Source organism: Staurois parvus, unplaced genomic scaffold (genome assembly GCF_062004578.1).
Source record: "Staurois parvus isolate SC_StPar_1 unplaced genomic scaffold, SC_StPar_1.0 ptg001274c, whole genome shotgun sequence".
Classification (NCBI taxonomy): Eukaryota; Metazoa; Chordata; class Amphibia; order Anura; family Ranidae; genus Staurois; species Staurois parvus.
This window is the reverse complement of record NW_028319070.1, coordinates 225,504-248,933: the sequence shown is the minus strand read 5'-3', so window position 1 is coordinate 248,933 and position 23,430 is coordinate 225,504. Positions and strand designations below refer to the sequence as shown.

At 42.3% G+C, this 23,430-nt stretch overlaps 2 protein-coding genes across 2 annotated transcripts in view; one reads left to right on the top strand and one right to left on the bottom strand.

Moving 5' to 3' along the window:
* The window catches only part of LOC149437661 (uncharacterized), a 76,734-nt gene extending 57,430 nt beyond the window's left edge, over window positions 1-19,304 (bottom strand). The window contains exons 1-7 of the mRNA XM_089660794.1: window positions 19,014-19,304; window positions 17,684-17,841; window positions 17,053-17,191; window positions 15,579-15,770; window positions 15,044-15,178; window positions 14,323-14,450; window positions 13,498-13,614 (exon numbers count right to left, since the gene is read on the bottom strand). Coding sequence (XP_089516920.1) covers window positions 13,498-13,614; window positions 14,323-14,450; window positions 15,044-15,178; window positions 15,579-15,770; window positions 17,053-17,191; window positions 17,684-17,841; window positions 19,014-19,253 — 1,109 coding nt within the window. The 5' untranslated portion in view covers window positions 19,254-19,304. The remainder of the gene's footprint in view (window positions 1-13,497; window positions 13,615-14,322; window positions 14,451-15,043; window positions 15,179-15,578; window positions 15,771-17,052; window positions 17,192-17,683; window positions 17,842-19,013) is intronic.
* LOC149437660 (protein kinase C delta type-like) overlaps window positions 1-23,430 on the top strand; it is a 66,799-nt gene that overhangs the window by 17,329 nt on the left and 26,040 nt on the right. The gene's annotated exons all lie outside the window — the stretch shown is intronic.

Genomic DNA, 23,430 nt, shown 5'->3' with positions numbered 1-23,430 from the left:
CAAAAAGGACAGAACTCTAACTGCATTGGTGTGAACCAGGCCTGAAATGCATCAAAAACATACCACAAATGCTCACATGCTGCATTGTTGTGTTATGCATCTTTAATCTGCCCAGCAGCAGGTTTTTCCCCCCAAAACATTTAAAAAAAAAAAAACGCGAAACGTATAAAAAATGCAAAACTGTACTGCAAAAAGTACTAGACAAAATGCAAACTGCACTGATGTGAACCAGGCCTGAAATGCATTGAAAACGCAGCAAAAACACACACATTTTGTGTTTTTGATGTGTTTTTAAACAGCCGAACAAGTTAGCCCAAAAAATAAAGCATTCAAAAAACACTAAACATATAAAAAAAAGTTTCAAAAACTTCCGAGCAGAAACGCAAAACGCACTGCAAAACAGACAAAATGCAAAAAACTACAATGGTGTGAACCAGGCCTGAAAAGAGATATCCACTTACCTAACTCCCTATAGCAGATATACTGTTAGAGGGTGGCCACTGTGCAAAATCACGTAAATGTATGTGATTTTGCATTTCCGTGTAGGGGGTGCGCTTTGCCCTACCTGCGTTGCCATTGGTTGCAACGGATGTCAATCACCAGGTCTCGGCCGGTGATTGATTGCCGCTAAAGCTGAGAGGGGAAAGATCTGTGTGTGAACAATACAGATCTCTCTCCTGTCAGCATGAGAAAGCAGCATGTCTCCTTAGTAAAACAGCACACAGTGTAAGCACAACACACAGTTAACCCTTTAATCGCCCCATATGTTAACCCCTTCCTGCCCAGTGTCATTACCTTTTTATTAGCACTGATCACTGTATTAATGTCACAGGGGATGTCAATGGCTGTTTGTCAGTTCCCACTTAGTGCTAGAATGCAGTCCTGCTATAAGTCGTTGATCGCCGCCATTACTAGTATAAAAAATAAATAAAAATTCCAGTGTGTATACCACCATTTGTAGACGCTTTACCTTTCACATAAATCAGTTAATTTACGGGTTTTGGGATTTTTTTTTTTTAGCAAAGACATGTAGCAGAATACATTTTGGCCTAAATTTATGAAGAAATTTTATTTTTTTATTGGATATGTTTTAAAGCAAAAAGCCAAAAAATATTGTTTGTTTTTTTAATTGACGGTCTTTGTGTTTTTTGATACATTTTTTGAGTCACATGACCTATGACCCGCACCCTAAATGTGATAAAATCGCAGCAAATTTACTTTTTCCGGTGGCCATTACCGGCACCTTTTTTCCTATCAGCAAAATGCCAATAAAACTATTTTCAACCATTATATTTTGTCTGCTGATGATTTATCGGTGCATCCCTAGTTGGGGGGGGGGGGGGGTCAAGTTTCCCTTTAACTTCTGGCGGGGCACTAATTTATAGGCATTGCCATTGCTTCCACGGTTGCTGGCTCTTATCTGCCCCCTCCGGCACCTCACTAGTGACCATTTCCTGTTTTTATTATCCAGGTGATGCTGTAGTGCACCACAGAAATTCCAGTCTATCCCAGTCCCTTTTGATGATGAACTGAGAACACATGCTTGTCATACAAGAGAACAATTCCCAAATGTAACCACTGTAGTCTCCTTGTTATCTCTCACATACAGACCTCCTAATGTAAAAACAAAAATGTGTCATTTCTGAAATGAGAGGTTTCTTAAGGCCAACAATCCAATTCAAGCTTGTTTAGGAATTTTGTATATGATGAGTGATGGAGAAAGCTGTTGGTGAGAGGATATAAAGCACCACTGGGCTTCAGGAACTCTGGGAGCAGAGAATTACATAGAACTCTGGTTAAGGAAAACTGAGCGACCTTTCTCATTTTAGCTCAGTTGCAGAGTTTTGCGGAGGAACATTAGGGACTCTTTGACTGGTTGAACTTGTTGTCTGGAATTTTCCTTCTAGGAAAGAAATTCCTCAATCCTCAGTTTTTGAGCTATTAGGGCTTTTTTGTCTCATCCTTGAGTACAGAAATTTGTATTTTTGTATATCTTTGAGACGACTGCTTACATGGCCTAGTTTAAAATACTACATCACTCGACCGTTCCAAGTAGTTAGATTATTTAGCACTTGGTGTGAAAGAGCCCTTATACCTTTTTATGTGTTTTTGATCCTAACAATAATAAATACAGGGCTCAAAATTCAAAGTCCTGAACTACTAGCCAGGCCTTAAGAGTTACTCGCCACTAGTTGCCCCACCCCTAAACACGGCCTTGTAATTATCTCATGAAATGACACTGTTAAATGATTTATGCAGAGTAAAGTTACAAAAATAAATATATAATAACAACTTTACCATTAGCTCACAGTCCCTTTTTATATTTAGGCCTTGTAGTAACATTTGTAAGGATAATACTCAGATTACCAATAAACATTGATGTCACATTTTTTGGTGCAGCATACAAAGGAATGTTCATTGTTTCGGGGTGGAGCATACTGCAAACCCAACAACTCTCGAAATCTGAGAGTTTGGCATACCTATACTTACATTTAAAAAAACGACATCTTTTCGGTCATTGATCTTTTCTGCTCCTTTTTTATTAGTCCACTGTCACTTACAGTCCTATTGTTGTGACCATAGATTAGTGGCCATTCTTCTGGATGATAGTAGCAGTGACTAGCCCAGTAAGCCACTGAAAAAGTTATCACTGAGAGACAACCAATCAAAAGAATGTTCTTCCAAGCTGTCTCTGGATGAAGCAGCATTCTAAAGATTGGAGGACGCTGGTAGGTCTGTCCCCTTTCCTTGTTCCGTCTGTTTCTCCTGGTTCCTTGAAGGTTCCGGGATCCTCTTTACTCTAGAAGCATGTATCCAGACGTTGGAATCAGCAGTCACAGCTGTCGCTATGGTAGGTTCTCTGTACGGCAGATCTGTGGTCTTGTTTTTGTGAAGTTCCTTAACCTCTACCCGATCTCCTGGCTTGTATGGGTGGGTTGGACAATCTGTGGGAAGAGGAAATGAGAGCGACATCACCGTATACACCATTCAGCACCCTAATCAATTCCTGGAAATATCTTTCCTGGATTTATTGTAAATCACCTGACGTAACTACCAAAGGACCTCTTGTCCAGGGAGTGGGGAATGACCCGCCCATAAGAATTTCAAAGTGGGAAAGCTTGGTGACTTTATTTGGTATCATCCTCATCTCAGCCAGAACAGCTGGCTAGTACACTTCCCATCCCTTAAATGCCCCACCTGATGCCTTCCTTAGTTTTTCCTTCAGGGTTCTATTTGCCCGTTCTGCCTGACCAGAACTCTGTGGATGGTAGGGTATGTGGAACTTCTAGTCAATGCTCATCAGTTTGCCTACTTGTTGTGTAACCTTTGATGAAAATGCTGTTTTTTCGTGTGAGTCTATACTTACTGGACATCCCCATCGAGGGAAGATTTCTTTGCAATGGATTTTAGCAATGGTGCGTATCCTCTTTGTTACAAATGCTTCGGGCCAGCAACTAAAGCGATCCACTATCGCCTGCAGAAGCTTGCATCATACACTATTAGGCATGAGTGTGAAATCAATTTGAATTTCCTCAAATGGTCCACTAGGTGATCATGTCTAACCTGATTGGGGGTTCCAGCATTGTTTCTGATGCATGTAACTCACAGTGCTATTTGTTCTTGTGTCTGTTTAGTAAGATTTGGAACACAATCTTTTCTTTATTTCATCTTTCACTACCTGCCATCCCCCGATGTCCTATGCCATGGAATTGCGCTGTAATAAGAGGAGCGCTGTGCGGTACACGGGGAGGAGCCTGAACATGGCGGCCGAGGAGAGCGCGAGGCAGTAGCTTCCCGCTAGGCTCCGCTTCCCGACCTCCCCAGGGGCCCTCTAGATGTATGTTAAGGAGGGGCAGACTCACCGGAGTGCGGAAGGCATTGGTGGAGCAGCCGGAGAATCGGTGATGTGAGGAGCAGTGAGGTGGAGAAGGAGATCGATCCCCCCGAGCTTCACGTGACGACGAGCCGGGTTGCTGGGAGACGAGGTGACGAGGCGGGACCACGTGGTAAACCGCGGAGGATCACTGGGAGGAAAAGAAGCCGGCCGGCGTCCCGAGGAGAGCAGGAGGTGCTGGTTCGCTCCTGGCTTCGTTCCCCGGCTTGCTGTATGGGCTTAGACCCAGGAGACCCAGCTTGCTATTTAAGGATGGACCCCAAATAGAAGTGGGCTATAAAAGAAAGACCCAGGAGACCCGGAGGAATCCCCCTGAGGACTGAGCGTCTGAGGAAAGCCCTCCACCCGAAGAACGTAGAAAGAGAAGGGTGAGTGAGAACGGGTGGGGCTTACTGTGTGCTGTTATCCTTTGTGGCATAGAGGAGCAAGGGGTGAAGGAGAGGAGGGGGGGATTCCCAAGGGTCATGAAGTGGTGAAGAGAAGAGGACCAAGGAGACTTAGAAAAATAAAGTAAAAGGATAAATAGTAAGGCAAGGCTGGGTCACAAAATATAGACATTTGGGATCTTCCTGTCTTGAGCATATAGAAGAAAATAAGACCCATAGAGGACATGAAGAATAAAGGAAGTGGGCTCAAAGGGTCTCAAACGGGTACGATTAAGAAATATACATCCCAAGGAAAGGTCCCAAGGCGCAAGCGAAAAGGGTGAAATGGAAACTAGTCTGGGAAATAGCCCTAGATTATCATTGGGCATGAATAGTAGCTGTAGTCAACAAATAGCGGATATTATGAAGAAGAGAGAATCTGACAGTGAATTACAAGTACCAAATAAGAAAGAGATGACAGAAATGTTTCAAAGTTTAGAGAAAATGATAAAGCATGACAAAATTAATTAATTAAAATAAATGACAAACATTTTTTTTTTTTTTTTTACACAAAGTTGTCATTTTAAATTATTTATTTCTCGCACAAGTCATGCATATATGTGGAATTACACCCCAAAATACATTTTGTTACTTCTACCGAGTATGGGGATAGCACGTGTGTGAGACTTTTTGGAAGCCTAGCCACATACAGGAGCCTGAAAGCCAATGACCACTTTGAAAGCCTGAAGGTGCGCAACTTCCTCATTTCACTTCCTCAATACCTATTACAGTTTCGAAGGCCCTGACATGCCAGGATAGCACCAACCCCCCCCCCCCCAAATGACCCGTTTCTGGAAAGTAGACACCCCAAGGAATTTAAAAAGAGGCATGGTGAGTATTTTGCATATCTCATTTTTTCTCACAAGGTTTTGAAATATAAAAAAAGAATAGAAAAAATGTTTTGTTTTTTTTCTTCATTTTCCAAAAACTTGTGGCAACAAATGAGATCTGCAAAATACTTACCATGCTTCTTATCAAATTCCTTGGGGTGGCTACTTTCCAAAAAGGGGTCATTTGGGGGGGTTAGGTGCTATCTTGGCATTTCAGGGCCTCCGAAACTGTGAAAGGTAGTCTGGAAGTGTAATGAGGAAATAAAGTCCTTTAAAAGCCTGAAGGTGCTTATTGGATTTTGGGGTCCTGTACTTGGCTAGACTGCCAAAACGTCTCTCACATGTGGTACCCCCATACTCGGGAGAAGTAGCAGAATGTATTTTGGGAAATATTTCCACATATACCCATGGCATGTGAGCAGTAAATCATTTAAGTGACAATTTTGTGTATAAAAAAAAAAACATGTAATTTTCCAAAAACTTGTGGTAAAAAATAAATTCTTCTATTGATTCAACATTCCTCTCAGCAAATAGTTTGGGGTGTCTACTTTCCAAAAAGGGGTCGTTTTGGGGGGTGGGGGGCGTTTTATGCCCAGCATTAGAAGTTTATGCCACACATCGCTCACTCTTCTAACCACCTGAAGATCAAGCCTTTTCTGACACTTTGGGGTTCATTTACTAAAGCTGGAGAGTCCAAAATCAGACTCCCTTCTGCATAGAAACCAATTGGCTTCCAGGTTTCATTGCCAAAGCTTCATTGAACAAGCTGAGGTTAGAAGCTGATTGGTTTCTATGCAGAAGGGAGTCTGATTTTGGACTCTCCAGCTTTAGTAAATAAACCCCTTTTTGTTCACATGAAAAAAATCAGTATTTTTTGCTAGGAAATTAATTTAAACTCCCAAACATTATGTGTTTTTTTTAAAGCAAACACCTTAGTAAATAAAATGGTGGGTACTACAATCTTTTATGGCACATAGTACTCGCGCAGCGATTTTTCAAAAGCAATTTTGTTTTAAAAATACACTTTTTTTACTTTTAATGCACAAAAACACAATATATTGGCCAATTATTTGGCACGATATAAAAGATGATGGTATGCCGAGTAAATGGATATCAAACATGGCATTCTTTAAAACTGTGCATGCCCCGTGCAATGGTGACAAACTGCATACATTTTTAATATCCATAGGCAACATTTTAAAAGCCTTTAAAAGCTACCATTTTAGATTTACAGAGGAGGTCTAGTGTTAGAATTACTACCCTTGATCTGACGTTCATGGCGATACCTCACATGTATGGTGCAACCGCTGTTTACATACCGGCACAGGGTCAACGCTTGTGCACAAAGGTGTGCGTGCATGGGAAGAGGCGAGTTTTTTTTGTTTTTTTGTTTTTTTAAGGTTTTTTGATTTTTTTAATTATTTTTATACTATACTTTTCATTTTTTTTTTTTTTATCACTTTTAATGCTATCACAGGGAATGCAAATATCCCCTATAACTACAATGGGCATTGTCATATATTCTTTTTTGAGAAATCTGGGGTCTATTAAGCTCTAGATATCTCCTCTGCCCTTACATTATCTAATCAAACCAAAATCGGTGTGATCAGACGCTTTCCCAATTTACAAATGGCGCTGTTTATATCCTACAGAACTGAAGTGATGAAATTCTCATAGTTTCCGAATTCTTAGACTATAGAGATAATTGACACCACTCTGGTCTCCAATCAGCTCTATGGTCAGCTGGCAGAAACACTGGCTGCATTCTCAGGTTCCCCCGATGGCACGGGACTGCCCGAGAAGGCCGTGGAAGGCAGCGGGGCATCATATCCCGCTGCTTGTAAAAGCAATCCTTCAGCTAATTAGCCACTAGGATTGCTTTTACATGAAAGCCGATCGCTGGCTGAAAAAAACGATACCAGGATGATGCCTGCAGCTGTAGGCATCATCCTGGTATAACCATTCAAAGTCCAGTGATGTACCAGTACGTCGCTGGTCCTTGTTGGGTGTGTATGCTATGTTCTTTTTTTTTTTTTTTTTTTTTTTTTTTTGTATGCATCCTGTGGACTGAATGAAAAAAAGAGAAGAAATCTCTGCCAGAAAGTGTGTGGTATGCTCACCATTAGAATATACCGCCCTGCATCCACCCACTTTTAATGGTGGGCACACATTAGGTCACACTTTGCCACATGCGCCAGTTCCAAGATTGTACACGTCTAAATAGTGGCACGCTTGAATAAAAATTATCCACGTATAAGTGGTACCCCATATGGAAAAAGGATGACACCAAGTCCCAAACTATCTTGCCACTGCTCCCCATGTAGTCTGGGCATCCGTGGGGTCTGAAGGGGGGTAAGCTTAGAGGCTAAATGCAGGTGCTGGCAGTTGCCGGGGCTGATCCCGCTAACGCTGCATTTTTGGGGACGCTATACTAATGTGAACGCTGGTATAGTGCTGATCAAAGATATTGACCCGTTCAGACACTATACTAGCAATGGAGGTTTATTGTGCGTGCTCCCGGCAATCAAGGGGTTAAATGTTATGACTGGTGTACTGATGGGCAATCTGAAGCTATCTGGGAGGGGCGTGAAAACCACAGGAGCACAAATCACGTGTGTTTATATATTTTTATATATGTGTGTGTGTGATTTTGCACACCCATGCCGCCCTGTAGCCCTATTTCTGCTATAGGGCGGTCAGGAAGCGGTTACAGAAGCGGTTTGTGTTACGTCGCTGCATTACTTTAACTGACAAATGCGCGGTCGTGCAACACTGCACCCAAATTAAATTTACATCCTTTTTTTTCCCCCACGAATTGAGCTTTCATTTGGTGGTATTTGATTGCCTTTGTGTTTTTTTTTATGTTTTTGCGCTATAAAAAAAAGGCTGACAATTTTGAAAAAAAAACCAATATTTTTGACTTTTTGCTATAAAACATGTCCAGTAAAAAAATTTTAAAATCAAATTTCATCATAAATTTCGCTCAAAATGTATTCTGCGACATGTCTTTGCTAAGAAAAAAATCCCAATACGTGTAAATTAATTGGTTTACGTGAAAGTTATAGCGCCTACAAATGGAGGGAAAGATACTGGGATTTTTTTTTTATACTAATGGCGGCGTTCAGCGATTTATGGCGGTGATCAGCAATTTATGACAGTGAAACAAACTGACACTGTACTAATGGCACTGGGGAGGAAGGGGTTAACTATTTTTTAGGCACTCGAAGGGTTAACTGTGTGAAGGGAGTGTTTTACTAGTGGGCGGGGGGTGTGTACTTCACAGGAACACACTGATCCCAAGAGCTAAACTCCTCTCTCAGGAACAGTGTGTTAGGAACTGACAGGGAGCAGAGCTGCTTTGTAAACAATGCAGCTGTGCTCTGTGTCACTGTTTGCAATTGCCGGGACCCGGCGGGTATTGACCGGCCGGGACCCGGTGATTAACACCAGCGGCTGCGATTGGCAGCACGGGTAGGGCGGTCGCGTGCCTTTGGCGCGCCCCCTACCTGTTTTGCAATATCACATTTTAAAACATGATATTGCGCAGCGGTGCCACCATGTGGCCATTTTTCTACAGTGGCTGGACAGCAAGCAGTTAAAGGCTTTGAATGTTTTCCTATAAAGTGTTTCAATTGAAAATAACGCCACTCATCCATTGTCGTAAAAACTTCTTTTTTTTTCCAATTCCTTAAGTGATCCTATTTCCTCTCCCACCATTATATCCCTTAATTGTGTATCTTCCTTCTTAATCCACTTCCCTGTTATACCTTCCTTACCTGGGGGGAAAAACTCTGTGGACCCTAAGGGCATTAACAGTGAATAATATTCCCATCCCATCTGTTTGTGTAAAATATCCCAAACTCCTAAAACATGCTAATCCTCTGTATTGTGGCGTTAACCATACAATTCCACTTAATTTAGTATTACTTAGTATATTTTCTATTTTAACCCAGCTTTTCCCTTCTGCATTATATGTTCAGTCAAAAATCTCCGCCATTATTACTGAGTTATAATATCTTTTTATATCTGGGACTCCCATTCCTCCTCTCTTTATTTCTACATAAAATTTCCTGGCGTATTCTCTGTTTTTTATTCCTCTAAATAAATCTTAATATTTTTTTAATTGATCTAAAGTATACTTCTGGTAGTTTAATTGGTATCATTTGAAGTTTATATAATATTTTTGGAAGAATCACCATTTTTAATCAAATTTATACGACCTATCCATGATGGGGTTCCCCCTCCTAATTTCCTTAGTTCATCCCTGATCTCATTTAATAATGGGATATAATTCAATTTATACAAGTTCTTGGAGGATACAGTTAATTTTATTCCTAGATATTTCAATTCTTTTTCTCTCCAAACAAAGGGAAATTTCTCCTGTAAACTATTTTTCTCTCTATTTCGAAGATTTATGTTTAAAATTTCTGTTTTTGTTGGGTTAATTTTTAAATTTGACATCTCCCCATATTCTTTAAGTGATTTCATTAAATTTGGCAATGTTATCCTTGGGTTTCCCACATAGAACAGCATGTCATCTACATAAGCATAAGCTGCCACCTTGTGCTCCGTATCACCTATCCAAATTCCTTTTATATCTTTATTATTCCTTATTGTAGCCAAAAGAGATCCCAATGATAAAACATAGCAATGGAGACAAAAGGCGTCCCTGTCTAGTTCCGTTGTGCATCCCAAAATACTCTGACAATTCCCCATTAACCATGATTGCTGCAGAGGGTTGACTATATAAGTTCCTTATCCACTCTCTAATTCTAGGTCCCATCCCCAATACTTCCAATGAATTCAACATATATCCCCAATCTACTCTATCAAATGCCTTTTCAGCATCGATAGAGAGTACCACCGCAGGGATTTTCTCTTTCCTACTTTTTTGTATGAGAAACTGAGATCTCAGTCCGTTATCTCTACCCTCTCTCCCTGGGACAAAGCCTACTTGGTCTATGTGTATCCATTCCAACATTAGGTCTTTCAATCTGTTTGCCAGAACTTTTGCATATAGTTTGGTATCTGTGTTTAATAAGGAAATCGGTCTGTAACTTGAACAGTGAGTATCATCTTTACCTTCCTTATGTATGAGAACTACATGGGCTTGTAGGGATTCCCTCCTCATTTCCATCCCCCAATGCATTCATATATATCCTCATTTTAGGTACTAATAATTCTTTATATTTTTTATAATATCTCACTGTGTATCCATCAGGTCCTGGACCTTTCCCAGCTATAGTACTCTTTAATGCTAAGTGTATTTCCTCCTGCATTATTGCTAATGGTAAGGATTTTAATTGCTCCTCACTTAATTTTGGTAATCCTGGCTTTTTTAAGTATGTCTGTCTTTTTTCTATTTTTCCTACTTCACCTTTACTTATGGAGCTGTGGGGGATAATATTATATAGCGTATTATAATATTCTTTAATCACCTTAGCTATATCTTTAGTTGAATACATTAATTCTTCTTTGTGGTCTCTTATTTTCTCTATATAGTTCCTAGATTTTTTTTCTCTTGAGCCCTCATTAAATACTTTCCTGGCCTATCTCCCCATCTGTATCTCTCACATATCATTTTATTGAACACTCTTATCTTCTTCCAGAAATGTATTTAATTCTTTTCTTCTCTTTTATTTATTACCCTCTGCATAATCTCTTTTGTTACTTTATGTTTATGTATCTGCTCTAACTCACAGAGTTCACTAAGAAGCGTGTTTATTTTTTCTCTTCTTTCCCTCTTCTTTTTTGCTCCAATTGCTATCAGGATTCCTCTAATATAAGCCTTATGAGCCTCCCACACTGTTGCTACGGACACTTCCCCATAATCATTTTCCTCAAAAAAAAATTTTTTTTTTTAATTCTTTGATCCACCTCTGAATCCTGGAGAAGTGTCTCATTTAACCTCCACAAGTTCCCCCCGATCTGCTCATTTCCCCATAATAATTGCATTGTGACCAGAGACTCGATAAGTCGATGGACCAGCAATATATAATCCAATCTTGAATACATCTCAAGTGCAAGAGAATAAAACGTATAGTCTCTGCCATTCATGTGCTTAATTTTCCATATATCTACAAGTTGACATTAGTATATCATTTTTTTCAAGGATTTCAGAGACCTACTACCATCTCTCTGCACAGGGGACGTCATATCCATCTTGGGATCCATGCAGAGATTGAAACCACCTGCCACAATTAAATTGCCTTTTTTGAAATCCATTAACTTCCTCAGAGTAATTTTTAGGAATACCTCCGGTTTCTTATTCGGGCAATAAATATTTGCTAATGTACAGTCAATTTCCTGTAATTTTCCCTTAAACAGAAAACTCCCTTCTGGAACTACCAATCTGTCTTCCAGCTTAAACCTTATATTTTTTGCAAAACCTATTGCCACTCCCTTGGCACTTTTAATTGGGGAATCTGCATAAAACCACATTGGATAATATCTGGAATTTAATTTCACATTTGATTCTTGCACCAAACGTGTCTCCTGTAAACAAAACCACTGAAGAAAATCTATGTTGAATTTCTTTAATTTCTTTCTAATTTCCATCGCCCGTTTTTCTAATTTCTGTATAATTTGGGCATGTTTATCTAGTTTTTTTTTTCCGTCTCCTCCACCCTTGATAATATTTGCCCCAGGTCTTTATGTAATTTTGCCAGTTTCTGTTTTAGGGATCTTTCAAGTCCTTTAAACATTTCTGCTTTAGTAGGCATCTGTGAGCTCTCCTCTTGTTCTTCTACTTTATCCATATCCACTTCTTCTTCCATATGTTGACTACTGTTAGCTATTTCTAGGGATAGTCTGGAACATTCCCCCCCCCCCCCCCCCCGTTTTCCCTTTCACCTCTTACACTTATTCCCTGTTGTCTCTCTGGAGTCTTTCTCCTGTGAGGGTATATATTTTTTAATTGACCCTGTTTGGTAAGCCTTAGGCTCTCCTCCCTTTGATACTTTGTTTTTCATGCTGTCCGGGGTCCGAGTGAGGGACGAGGCGGCTCCATGTACTCTTCTGGGGAACACTGCACTCGACATTTCCCTCACACAATGAGTGGATTGCAGGGGGGGGTTCACCCAGCCCGTTTTCACAGTGTCTCCAGCTGCCACAGTCCTGTGTGCAGGAGGAAGAGAGCCGGCGTCTCCCTTGCTCCAAGAAACGCTGGCCGGCTCCCCTGCTTCCCAGAACTCCCTTGCGGCAGATCACCTGATCGCCTGGTGTCCACTGAGCTGTGGGGAACACACAGTGCTGGGCCGAGAGCACAGGAAGACCCGCCGCGACGGCTGCCACTCCCGGAGGTCCTCGGTCCACGCACCCCACCAGGAAAGCCCCCCTCTCCCCGGCTAGTTTCTCCAGGGCTTCCCGCACATCTCTCCCCTTCTCGGCAGGACACTGGAGGTGCTTGGGAGCCGGGAGCTTTCACATTGAGCTCCCACTCCAAGACATGGTCAGGCTCCTTCCTCCAATCTTGGTGTTTTGAATGTTTTGTTTATAATGCCATTTTTAAGGGTCAGCCCCACAAAAGTTCTAAATGCGGAAACTATGACTGGTTTTCATTCAAATAGCCTGGCAAGGTGTTAATTTGGGTGGGGGCAATTTACATTAGATTAGTTTGGTCCACAATCAAATTGTAGCAATCTTCTGTGAAAATGGGCAAAACATAAATCAAGGGGCATTGTCAAGTTGGCCGTTTCCACCTGAACTCTGGCTTTGGCTGTGAATGGGGGATACCAGGTACTGCTGAATCTGGGGGCTGCCAACCAGGATTTGCAAGCACTTCTGGAAGGCTTCTATGGGCTTTACAGGCTTGTGCCTGAAATCTTGGTGGCTGTGGGACGCTACAAGTGCTACCCACCTCACCAGCTTGTACTGCACTTCTGGCACTCACCTTTTCGCCATGTGACACAGCAGTGCTGTATCAGCTACCTGGGGTCAGGTAAGCCTGATCTTAGCAGGGACCTCTTCCACTTTGTGTGAGCTCCCTGTCAGGTTTCCACTTCTTTCTACAGGTTTGTATCTAAGGGATAATCGCAAGTGCCTTCTTTGTGTTCCCGCATTGTCCTCTGGTCTGCCTCATCTTCTTTCACGTTGACCTCTGGTCTGCTTTCTTCACCTCTTGATGTTCATCACCTTAAAAGAGTATAAAACACAGCAGATTATATGTTCCTTCCAACTATGGCAATATACACAGCTCACTGCTCACAGTTATCAATCTGCCCATTCTGGCTGCAAAATCATTGTAGGGTGCCCACTACTGTCTTGTAATACTCTCAGGCAAATATTTATATCTCCAGTGGAAATAATAAATCTGTGTTTCTCACTATGCTGTCCTGGAAACACTGACCTGTTAACCATCTGATATGACTGGACTGAACTTAACATTCCCAGACACTTGCTTCCACCCATTAAGCAAAGTTGGCCTAACAATCCCATCAGTATCCTCTCTAGGAACCTGCTCCACCTGGAAAAAAATGAAATAAAAGTCAGCAGCTACAAAACTTGTAGCTGCTGACTTTTAAAATACAGACACCTACCTGGCCTTCGGTCCAGCGGGTGCCCACTGCGCATGCGTGAGAAGCGCTGCGCTTTGTGAATGGCCCTGTAGTCTTCTGGGACCTGTCACGTGTCCCACAACACTACGGGGTATTTGGAGCAGAGAGCAGGAGACAGGACAGCTCTAGACAGAGAGCTGGGGACACAGCAGCTTCGAATAGAGGGCGGGAGTGGGAGCTGCCGGAGTTAACTTTTCAGGTGTCCTAGCAGGTGATTGGTTGCTAAGACTGCTGTGTATCCTAGTAACCAATGTCCTACCTCTGCCCTCTTTGATAATGACAGCAGTGGTGGCGGCTGAGGTGAAGAACTGGCTCCTAAATGGCGGAAATATGGTGGTCTGGATGGGACAGTGACTCGGTCCGCATACGGCCCACAGTCCACCATTTAACGAAGGCTGCTCTATAGGCTATCTGTTCATGGATCCTCTACTGAACACAGCAGAGCTGCTATGTGTTAAAATGCCCTAAAATGTTGTAATATCCAGAAGTCCTTTCCAAGAGCTACTTGTTGTTCTTCATCTGGCGTCTATTGGCTTTTACCATTGATCCAAAAATACCATTGAAACCAAAAATCCAATGAACAGCCTATACTCCTTAGGTGAAATAGCCTCGTCTACAAGGCTCTCCATTGTTTGCTGACAAAAGAAAAGCCCTTGAATCTCTGCTGATCCTTAGCTGTAATAGCCTCATCGTCGTCTGTGATTTCTTCCAGCTCTATTTCCTTTTTTTTCAATTTTGTAGTGGTCTGAAAAAGCAAAAGAGAGAGTAATTAGATCCACTAATAAAAGAAATGCCTCTATGACCTATGGGGGCCATTTCCACCTGTATGGGTCATCCAAATCCATTATTGCGAGATGTCAGATATCAGCCACCACTGTGCATAAGCATGGATATGGATTTTCACTATTAGATTTGTGCAGACTCAATTCTGAAAGGGTTTATATTTGTCCCCTTATTTCACTTTACTCACTTTTCCTGAGTCTTCAGTTTGAGAGTCAGACTGAGAGCTCACCTGAGGTGTACCAGTTGCTATCCTCTCAAGGTCACATTTTCACACACTGTCTCCCAGCTCCTGAGTGCATAACAGTAGCAAAGCGATCTGCAACTCCTTCCCCCAGACTCTCAATCTGATGAGTCAGACTCCAAGTAAAGCTAAGATATGAAGTAAAAATGCTGCACAATTATAATAAAGATGAAATTTTCAGATTTTTTCATTAATCTGGTCTTGATTGTTTCCCTTTAAGCACAATGATTCGCTGTCTTACTAACACCCTTTATTGTGTGTGTACAGTGCCAGGCTGGGTGGACTGCACACTTACTGCTGAAATTTCTACTTACCTTCTTTTTTTGTGTAGAAAATGGGGGACTTGTCCCGTTCACATCCAGCTCTTCCCAATTTACGCCATTGAAAAATGGGTGCTGGTTGATGTTGTCAACGTCCACTTTGCGACGACTCTGGTCTTTGCACAGGAGCTGTAGAGGAAAAAGAAAATAGAAAAACATAAGATGGTAGCAATGGCATAAAATGCTAAGAGATTTATTTATAAAGACCTGTAGCTTCTTCTCCCCACAGGTCGCAGGAAATACTCCACATGGCGTTGGCAATTTATATCCTATTAATGAAATGCACAGCGCAATGTGGAGTCTGCGGTGTGTTCTCTGCATCATGCTGCAAAGAATACCTTGAAATGTCATGTGACAAATTTCCTCCACCTCCTAGCTCACTTTTTTTTTACAATCATTAGGATGAATGGGGCTCCAGTTTGTTCAGATCCCTATAGCAAGCAAAGAGTAAACTGCATTTGCAGAGCACACTGACTCATTAGATGAGCCTAAACTTTTCTTATCCCACTGGGACTATGTCACTACTTACCTTTTTCAGTAAATCCAGGAGTTCGGGGTCAGCCTCTTCTGGATAACTTGGCTCCTCATGGCATATGGAATGTTTCACCTTCTTCGAGTCGTCGCCGTCGTAGAATGGGTGATATTTAAAGGCGGTCTCAAACAGAATTATTCCCAGTGAGAAATAATCTGCGATTTGGTTATATGCCTTTCCATCATGCACCTGTAAGAAAATCAGAGAGATTAGGATCAGAGTGACAAATCAGACTGGAAAGCAGAAGCATCTCTTAGAAGAAAGCTTCGCCCAGAAATGTTCAATTTGTAATATTGAATTAATGTAGAAGCAGCGGACACAAGCTAGATATTACACGCTGTCCAGTTTTACTGCCTGTGCACTCAGAAATGTAAGTGCAACCCTCTACCCCTGTTAGACACAACAACAAAGAAGAAAAACAAATTGGCAAAGCAATTTTATCCTAACACGTTCACCTTAAAGAGGAGCTCCACCAAAAAGGGGAAGTTCCGCTTTAAGCCTTTGTTCCCCGCTCCCCATTAAGGATTGGCACCTTTGTGGAGCAGGGGGGGGGGGATTTGACAGGTACCTGCCCCCACTTCTGCTGCGATCGCCTAGGCGATGGGAAGCAGAAGTTGTCGTCCTACCCTCCTTCCCAGTAGTCTTCTGGGACACGTGATAGGTCCCAGAAATCTACGGGGCCGTTTACAAAGCACAGCGCTTTTCGCGCATGCGCAGTGGGCACCCGGATGTGAAGCTGCAAACTGTGATAGCCGGGTGCCCACACTGAAGATGCCGGCACCAGGGAGAGAAGACGGCTGGTGAAACCAGCGGTTGAGTACACCGCTGGACCAAGGGACAGTTTTTGTAGCTGCTGACTTTTATTTTTTTTTCCAGGTGGAACTTTGCTTTAAGATGACTGATGTCCTAGATAAAGATTACTTGAGTTCCAAACATTCCTGATCAATGGGACCCCCAGAAGTGGGTGGCTCCTGAGCTAAACTTCCAATCTCACAAAATAACTGAATGTGAGATTTCCGAAGTCTGATCAGGGCAGATAACTGATTTCCTTACATGTCACCCAGTTAGGGGAACCTTAAAGAGAACCTGTCAGCATAGATTATTAAACTTGTCTCAGTTCCAACCTTCTTTCTGTTCTGAAGGCTGCCAGTGTTCAACACCTCCAGGGCACACCAGACCTCCTTAGGGTCACAAAGAGATTTGCCAGCCATGGAACAAGCACTGCTTCGGGAAGTCATTGGCTGCCTCCAGTGTCAGATGGGACCCTCAGCTGAGACTGGAAAATGCCAGACTGAAAATTTCCCTTTAATCTAGTCAATAATTGACCTATGTGTACAGGTTCTCTTTAATTCACCTCTAATCTGGTTGATAATTGCTCCTTATATACAGGTTCTACTTAAGGCCTAATCTAGTTGATAATTGCCCTGTGTATGGGCACATTGAACCAGCAGATGACTGGTCTTTTACTTACTTCTGGTGCCATATAAGTGTCTGTTCCGGCTCTTTCCTTCACTTTCTTGTTTCTGAACATATTGGTCACGGCTAGACCAAAATCTGCAATTTTCACATGACCAACATCATCTAGAAGGATGTTTTCAGGCTTCAGGTCCCTATGGAGAAAAAGAGCGTTAGCTCTGCAGTTCAGACAATTATCTCCCATATGTCCCAGTGTTACTGATCAATAGAGGGATCAACATTCACAAATCTGCCTTTCCTAGCTGCCCGTAGACAGAATGATTTGATCCAGGAAACAATGGTGTCTTCCCGGGACTGATTACACTGCTACTGTATGACCATTAAACAACCATTTTCATCTGAATTAATCAATCAGTCCTGGTGGAAAATTCAATCAAACCTGACCTAATGGGCCCTCTTCTTTACTTTGTAAGTGAAACATTAAAAGTGATCCAACTTGCGCTCAACCATTCTCTTATGTGAACTGCCAGCAGAAGGGCAGCCACAGACATTGGATGGAGAAGGATGAATGGGTAAGTGTGAGCTCGCCATCGATCTTTTCACAAATAGGATTTAGTAACAGTATAGGTGCTGAGGCAGCAGGAGGGGCAGATTGTAAAAATGATTAGTTTATTCAAGGTACTTACCTGTGCACTACACCTTTCAAATGTATGAATTGCAAACCGCAAAGCAGCTCCACTGCCAGACATCTGATGGTGGTGACGTCAAATGGTTGCTTGGTGGTGATCATCTTCTTCCGCAGGTCTCCTCCACCCAGGAATTCCATAGCAAAAAATAAGTAATTCTGGAGAAGCAAATACAGACAGGTCAGTGAATGAATTCAATAAAAAGGTCAAAATAAAAGCAGCAGAATATTTTCTACCAAAATACACTGCATGACATCTATGTCTGTCTATCGCTGCACAACCTTTGGTAACATGTTTCTGGTGTCTTTCCCTACATCTGACTTATCTCATCCAATTATATTTGAACTTCAGTCAGATATAAACCATCCCTTGATTCCAGTGATGTGTTAAGTAGGGATACCGAGTATTTTCATGAGTACTCGTGAAACTACTCCCGTTACCTTAACTGATACTTTGCGGCACGATTTGCGTTTAATGGATGCAAATTGCACCGCAAAGTTTAGCATGCGATTTGAACAGGAATGCGATTCCTGTCCAAATGGCATGCGGTTTCCCCACTGCTCCTGTGCAAACACACAGGAGCAGTGCAGGAAACCTTCCTACAGGCATTCCATGCTGAGTGTCAGTGGTAGGAGAGGAGAGAGCAGCTGACCAGTCAGATGCCGTCTAGCCCAAGCATTGCGGCAATGAGAGGAAATCCCTGCCACTTTCTCTCCTCTTCTACCACTGATACTCAGCACGGGATGCCTGCAGGGAGGTATACCTGCACCACTCTTATGTGAACTCGGGCTATGACAAGCCTGGGTTCACACAAGAGCAGTGGGGAAACCGTATGCGGTTTGGACGGGAATTGTATTCCTTCTAAAACTGCATGCTGTTCTGTGCGGTGCAATTTGCATCCATTAGCGCAAATTGCAGCGCAAAGAATCGGCACTCAGTATCGGCGAGTACTTGACCGAAAGTATCGGTACTCGTACTTGCTGATAAAAAAACCAGTATCGGTGCATCCCTTGTATTAAGTAAATCAGTAAAATTAGCCAAAGTCATTTTTATATTGGCTTCCCTTCCTCACAGCAGGATTCAAAATAGAAGAGGAACAGGTACCAGTGTGAGCCAGTCAGGCCAGATTGCATTACATAGTATTGCACAATGCAGTATGACGGTTGTCAGTGTAGGGGGCAGGGGAGACCACCAACCACGATTGTGTGAATACATACATGTGTCACATCTGCATATTTCCTGCCTGTCTGGAGTTCAGCTTCAAAAGCGGACAGACAGATGTCATAAAGGAATTTTTTTGTTACTGTATATATTTTCCTAAAATACTTACTTTTGTTTGAAATGCGCCATAGAGGTGAGTACAGAAAGGGCTGCTCTCAACCATTTCCAGTACTTGGCGCTCAATAAGGACGGAATCTGGGTCTTCATCAATTAGAAGCTTCTTGCTGACCAACTTCACGGCCACCAGGAGCTTACTGTCACGATGGGTGGCTGCCACGACCTGTAAGAAAGGGACAGTTAGTATATCATCTTTTCCACATACTCTAGCTGTAACATCATTACTAAACATTCCTCAATTTGTGTCTCTAATTACATTTCTTTTCCTCCTCTTTTTCTGTCATTTGTTGACATATTATCAACCTGCATTAGTGTCCTGTAGACATAACAAAGAGCCTCCATCGGTCTTTTTCATTACAGCAGGCTGATTCGTAGGTGTCATACCCCAAAACGACCAATCATAATTCACTCTGCAGAAATCAGACTTGTACATGGTTGATTCTGACTGCTTGCTGCACACCCTACCTAGTCCAAAACTAGGTAAACCCCAACTATTCCACAAATGCTCCCTCTCCCCTCCTCCTACTTATTCTGACTAACCACTGGTAAGGACAGAATTAGCTCTCAAGATTATCCTGTTCACACATATGTGGTTTAGAAACTGTTCCCATAGAAGTCATTAGCCTGTAATCCGCACCTGAACCAGACCACACTGCTCAGAAATCCTACATGACTCTTTTTCAAACCGCACTGAAGCCGTACCACCAGTGCCCCATAGGAAGAAATGTTATTTCACATGTCATGCAGATTGGATGTGGTTCAGACCGCATCCAATCCACATATATGTGAACTGGCACTAATACAGTGATCAATGCTAAACATATACACTATTACTGTATTACTGACACTGGCTGGGAAGGGGTTAAACATATAGGGTGATCAGAGTGTTAACTGTGTGCCTAACCTGTGTTTTTGTGTACAGTGTTGGGTGTTTTTACTAGGCAATCTGCTATATTTAATTCCCTGCTTAGCGGGTAAAGAAAATCTAGCAGAGTGCCTCAGGAAGAACAAAGCTCTGCCTTGTTACATAGGCAAAGCTGTGTTCTGTCAATCTCCTCGGCAATCAACGGGTGACAGCGCTTATCCATTGGTGGCACTTGTTGATCGGCTTCTGCTGTGTCCAATCACAGCAGAAGCGGTGATCTGGCTGTGTGCATGCCCCCTACGGTGGTAGTGCAAAATCATTTATATACGTGATTTTTGCATAGAACATCCGCCCTGTAGCAGTAAATCTGCTATAGGGCGGAGGTCAAGCGATTAAAGCTGAACTCTGGGGAAAAGCTTTACCCATCTGCACTGCAAGGGTTAAAGCTTAACTAAACCCACAAACATGATTTATTATATTGTAGCATACCAAGGAGCAACATAGTCACCCTTGGATAGTAGCATTCCTAATTGGTGGAGAGGGTTGTGCTAGATAGAGTAGTAGATTAAGATGGACTTTACATAAGTGACTAACAAATTAAAGCCAAACTCGGCCAACACTTATTAAGCAACTGCAGACACAGTTTTTATCTGTTTGGGATAGAGGTTTTACACAAATAAATAAAAACTGACCATTGTCAGCACCCCTGTCAGTATTAAATAGTTTGTTCCAACCTCCCAACTGTCACTTTTGCTGGACAGCTTGGTCTGTTAAAAGAAGCTGAAAAACCACAGACTTACTGCCAGGACCAGCAGGTAATACACTATGTTACAGGGGGACTCAGAAAAACAAACACTGCTGTGTTAACACTACTGACAGGCTGTATCATGTATGTCCATTTGAATTTCGGCCATAATTACATCACCCCCTAGGCAAAACAAGTATTTAACCTTTGCAGTGTAGAGGGAGACCCACAACAAGGAGAAGGGTTTCTTCTTCCCTGGAGTTCAGCTTTAAACTGTAAATTGTATACAGAGTATACAGCCCCCTTGCTCAGTATTTCAGTGCCCCCCCCACTCCCATAGTCTGAGCTCAGCATACATGTTTATCTGTATTTGTCAAACCGTCATCCTTGAGAATGTCATGTTGTGCCCTAGCTGTGTCTATAGGTCCTCAGGACTAGCCTTTGATTACTTACCTTCCCATAGTTTCCTTGTCCAAGTTTAGTATGAAATGTGAAGCTCTCTACACAGAGAGTCCCTGCCTCTCTTCCTCTGCACTCTGACATTGTCATTTTTTTTGCTAAATTGCAGAAAAAATTAGAAATTCAGAGAGATGTAAACCTCCTACGTTGTCTCCTTTTTATAGAATATATTATATGATATCTATATAATACGTTCAAGTAATCTCTAGCACTGGAATGAGAACAATGAAAAACGTGTCCTCACCCTGCTGCTGCTAGTGAGAAATGACTACCTTCCAGTTGCGCTCTGGAATGTAAAAGCTAGCCCCGCCCACCCCACTGTTACTCTGGCCCCGCCCACTCCACTGGTACTCTGGCCCCGCCCACTCCACTGTTACTCTGGGCCCCGCCCACTCCACTGTTACTCTGGGCCCCGCCCACTCCACTGTTACTCTGGGCCCCGCCCACTCCACCGTGACTTTGGCCCCGCCCATTCCACCTATGTTGCATGGCAACCTTGTTTGCCCCAAACAGCTGCCTTTCCTCAAGTAGGATTTGCAGCATATAGAATTCTTCCTGGTGACAATTATTATGCAAATTAGGAAAACTCAAATTCAGATTTTTTTTTTTTTTAACAGAAAATCAGATTTCCACTCTAAGCAGACACAGAATTACAAAGTGGCCAGAATCAGATTACCTTCATTTATAGGTCAAGATGTGACCTTGTAATAAATATTTGTAATATATATGACTCATCATGAATATTAGCTTTACTTTGTAATCAGATCCTGACTTCATAACGAAGCCCTTCCAAGTGCCATTCCTGCCAACCTTCTCTGACATATACTGTGGGGTTGTACATTCAAACACTATTCTGCATTATTACAGCTCTGTGACAAAATGTGTCTTGTGTAATGTGTGTTGTTCCATCACACATTATTTCTATACATGAATAAAGCTCTAACATATGCCATAGCATTGTACAATCACACAATATTATGTGGGACATAGATAATGGGATCCGGGGCCCCAACCGGGACATCCGTTTGTGGTACAAGTGTAATATTTTAGTGCTAATAATAATTCTAGAAATGTTTATTCACAGTGAAGTGTAGTAGGTCACCTCCATCACGTACCTACCTGTTCATTGTGAAAAGGCTAAGCCTCAGATAGGTACTCAGTTGAAGAGGCCTAACTTCCTATGTCTGGCAGCATGAAGAGAACTCTGTGCTCTGCAGTGGCAGTGTGTGGCCAGATGGGGGTACAGTAACTTAGAGCTGGGCCTGGTAGGTGACAGGGGCCCCTGGGCTGGAGGTGGACATATCACTGTCCTCTCCGCTCTATCCTTTAGATGGCAGGATGTATCCAGTGTTGGATGCATGGCCCCAGAAACTCAGGAATACACTCTACCCACGCATGCACATTCCGCTTGCTCTTGCAGTTCAGCATTCTGTGAGAGTAAAATAGAGCAGACTGCGCATGCATGGGTAGGGGATGTAGCTAAGTATGTGTTTGGAAGTTTCTGGAGTCGCACATCCAATGCTGGGTACCTCCTGTCATTAGCAGCACAGAGAGGGGAGGACAATCATATGAGCATCTGAAAAGTGATCATTTATTTACAAAACAGTCTCACATAAAAGTGCAGCGCTAAAAATAATAAAATAAATCTTATCAGGCAGATGAACATAAATACTAGATGCGTTATAATCATAAAATGCCTAAAACCACTTGGAAATATAGTCCCCTACATAAAAATGCACAGGCACCTCTGATGTGTTTTTCAAACATAAAATGTCATAACGATCTTAGTATAATCTTCCAGATAACTGTCAGGATAATCGCCAGGTGATTAAGTTAAATCGCAGTATATGGATCCTCAGTTGGGTGTGTGAATAGATATATGAAATGCGCACTCACCAAAAGCACATAAATATAGCGCGTTGTATCGTATACTGTTGGAACAGTCAGGGATCCCTTCATAGGGTGGTCCGGAATGCAGCCTGAGAGTGGATGGCCTTCCTTAGGTTACAGGATATTGGCACGCCAGGGTAAATGGATCAACCTCGCCCAGGCTCTGGGATGTTTACCGGGGATTGCTGGGAAGTTAAAATGCTCAGTGCGGAGCAAAAAAAAAGGGTATTCCCATAGTGTATTTAAATGATGCTTTAATGGTATTAAATAGTATATAATCCAAACACGTACACTTGTACTAGAGGTGAAGCAATAAAATGACAATTTCATGAATATAACACTGACCAGCTGGTAAAATAAGGTGGCCGCTGGACCTCCGTGATCCGGCGGCTTGACGTCACGGCGTGCAGGGCTCCTCCTTGATGCGTTTCGTATTACAAGTACATTGTC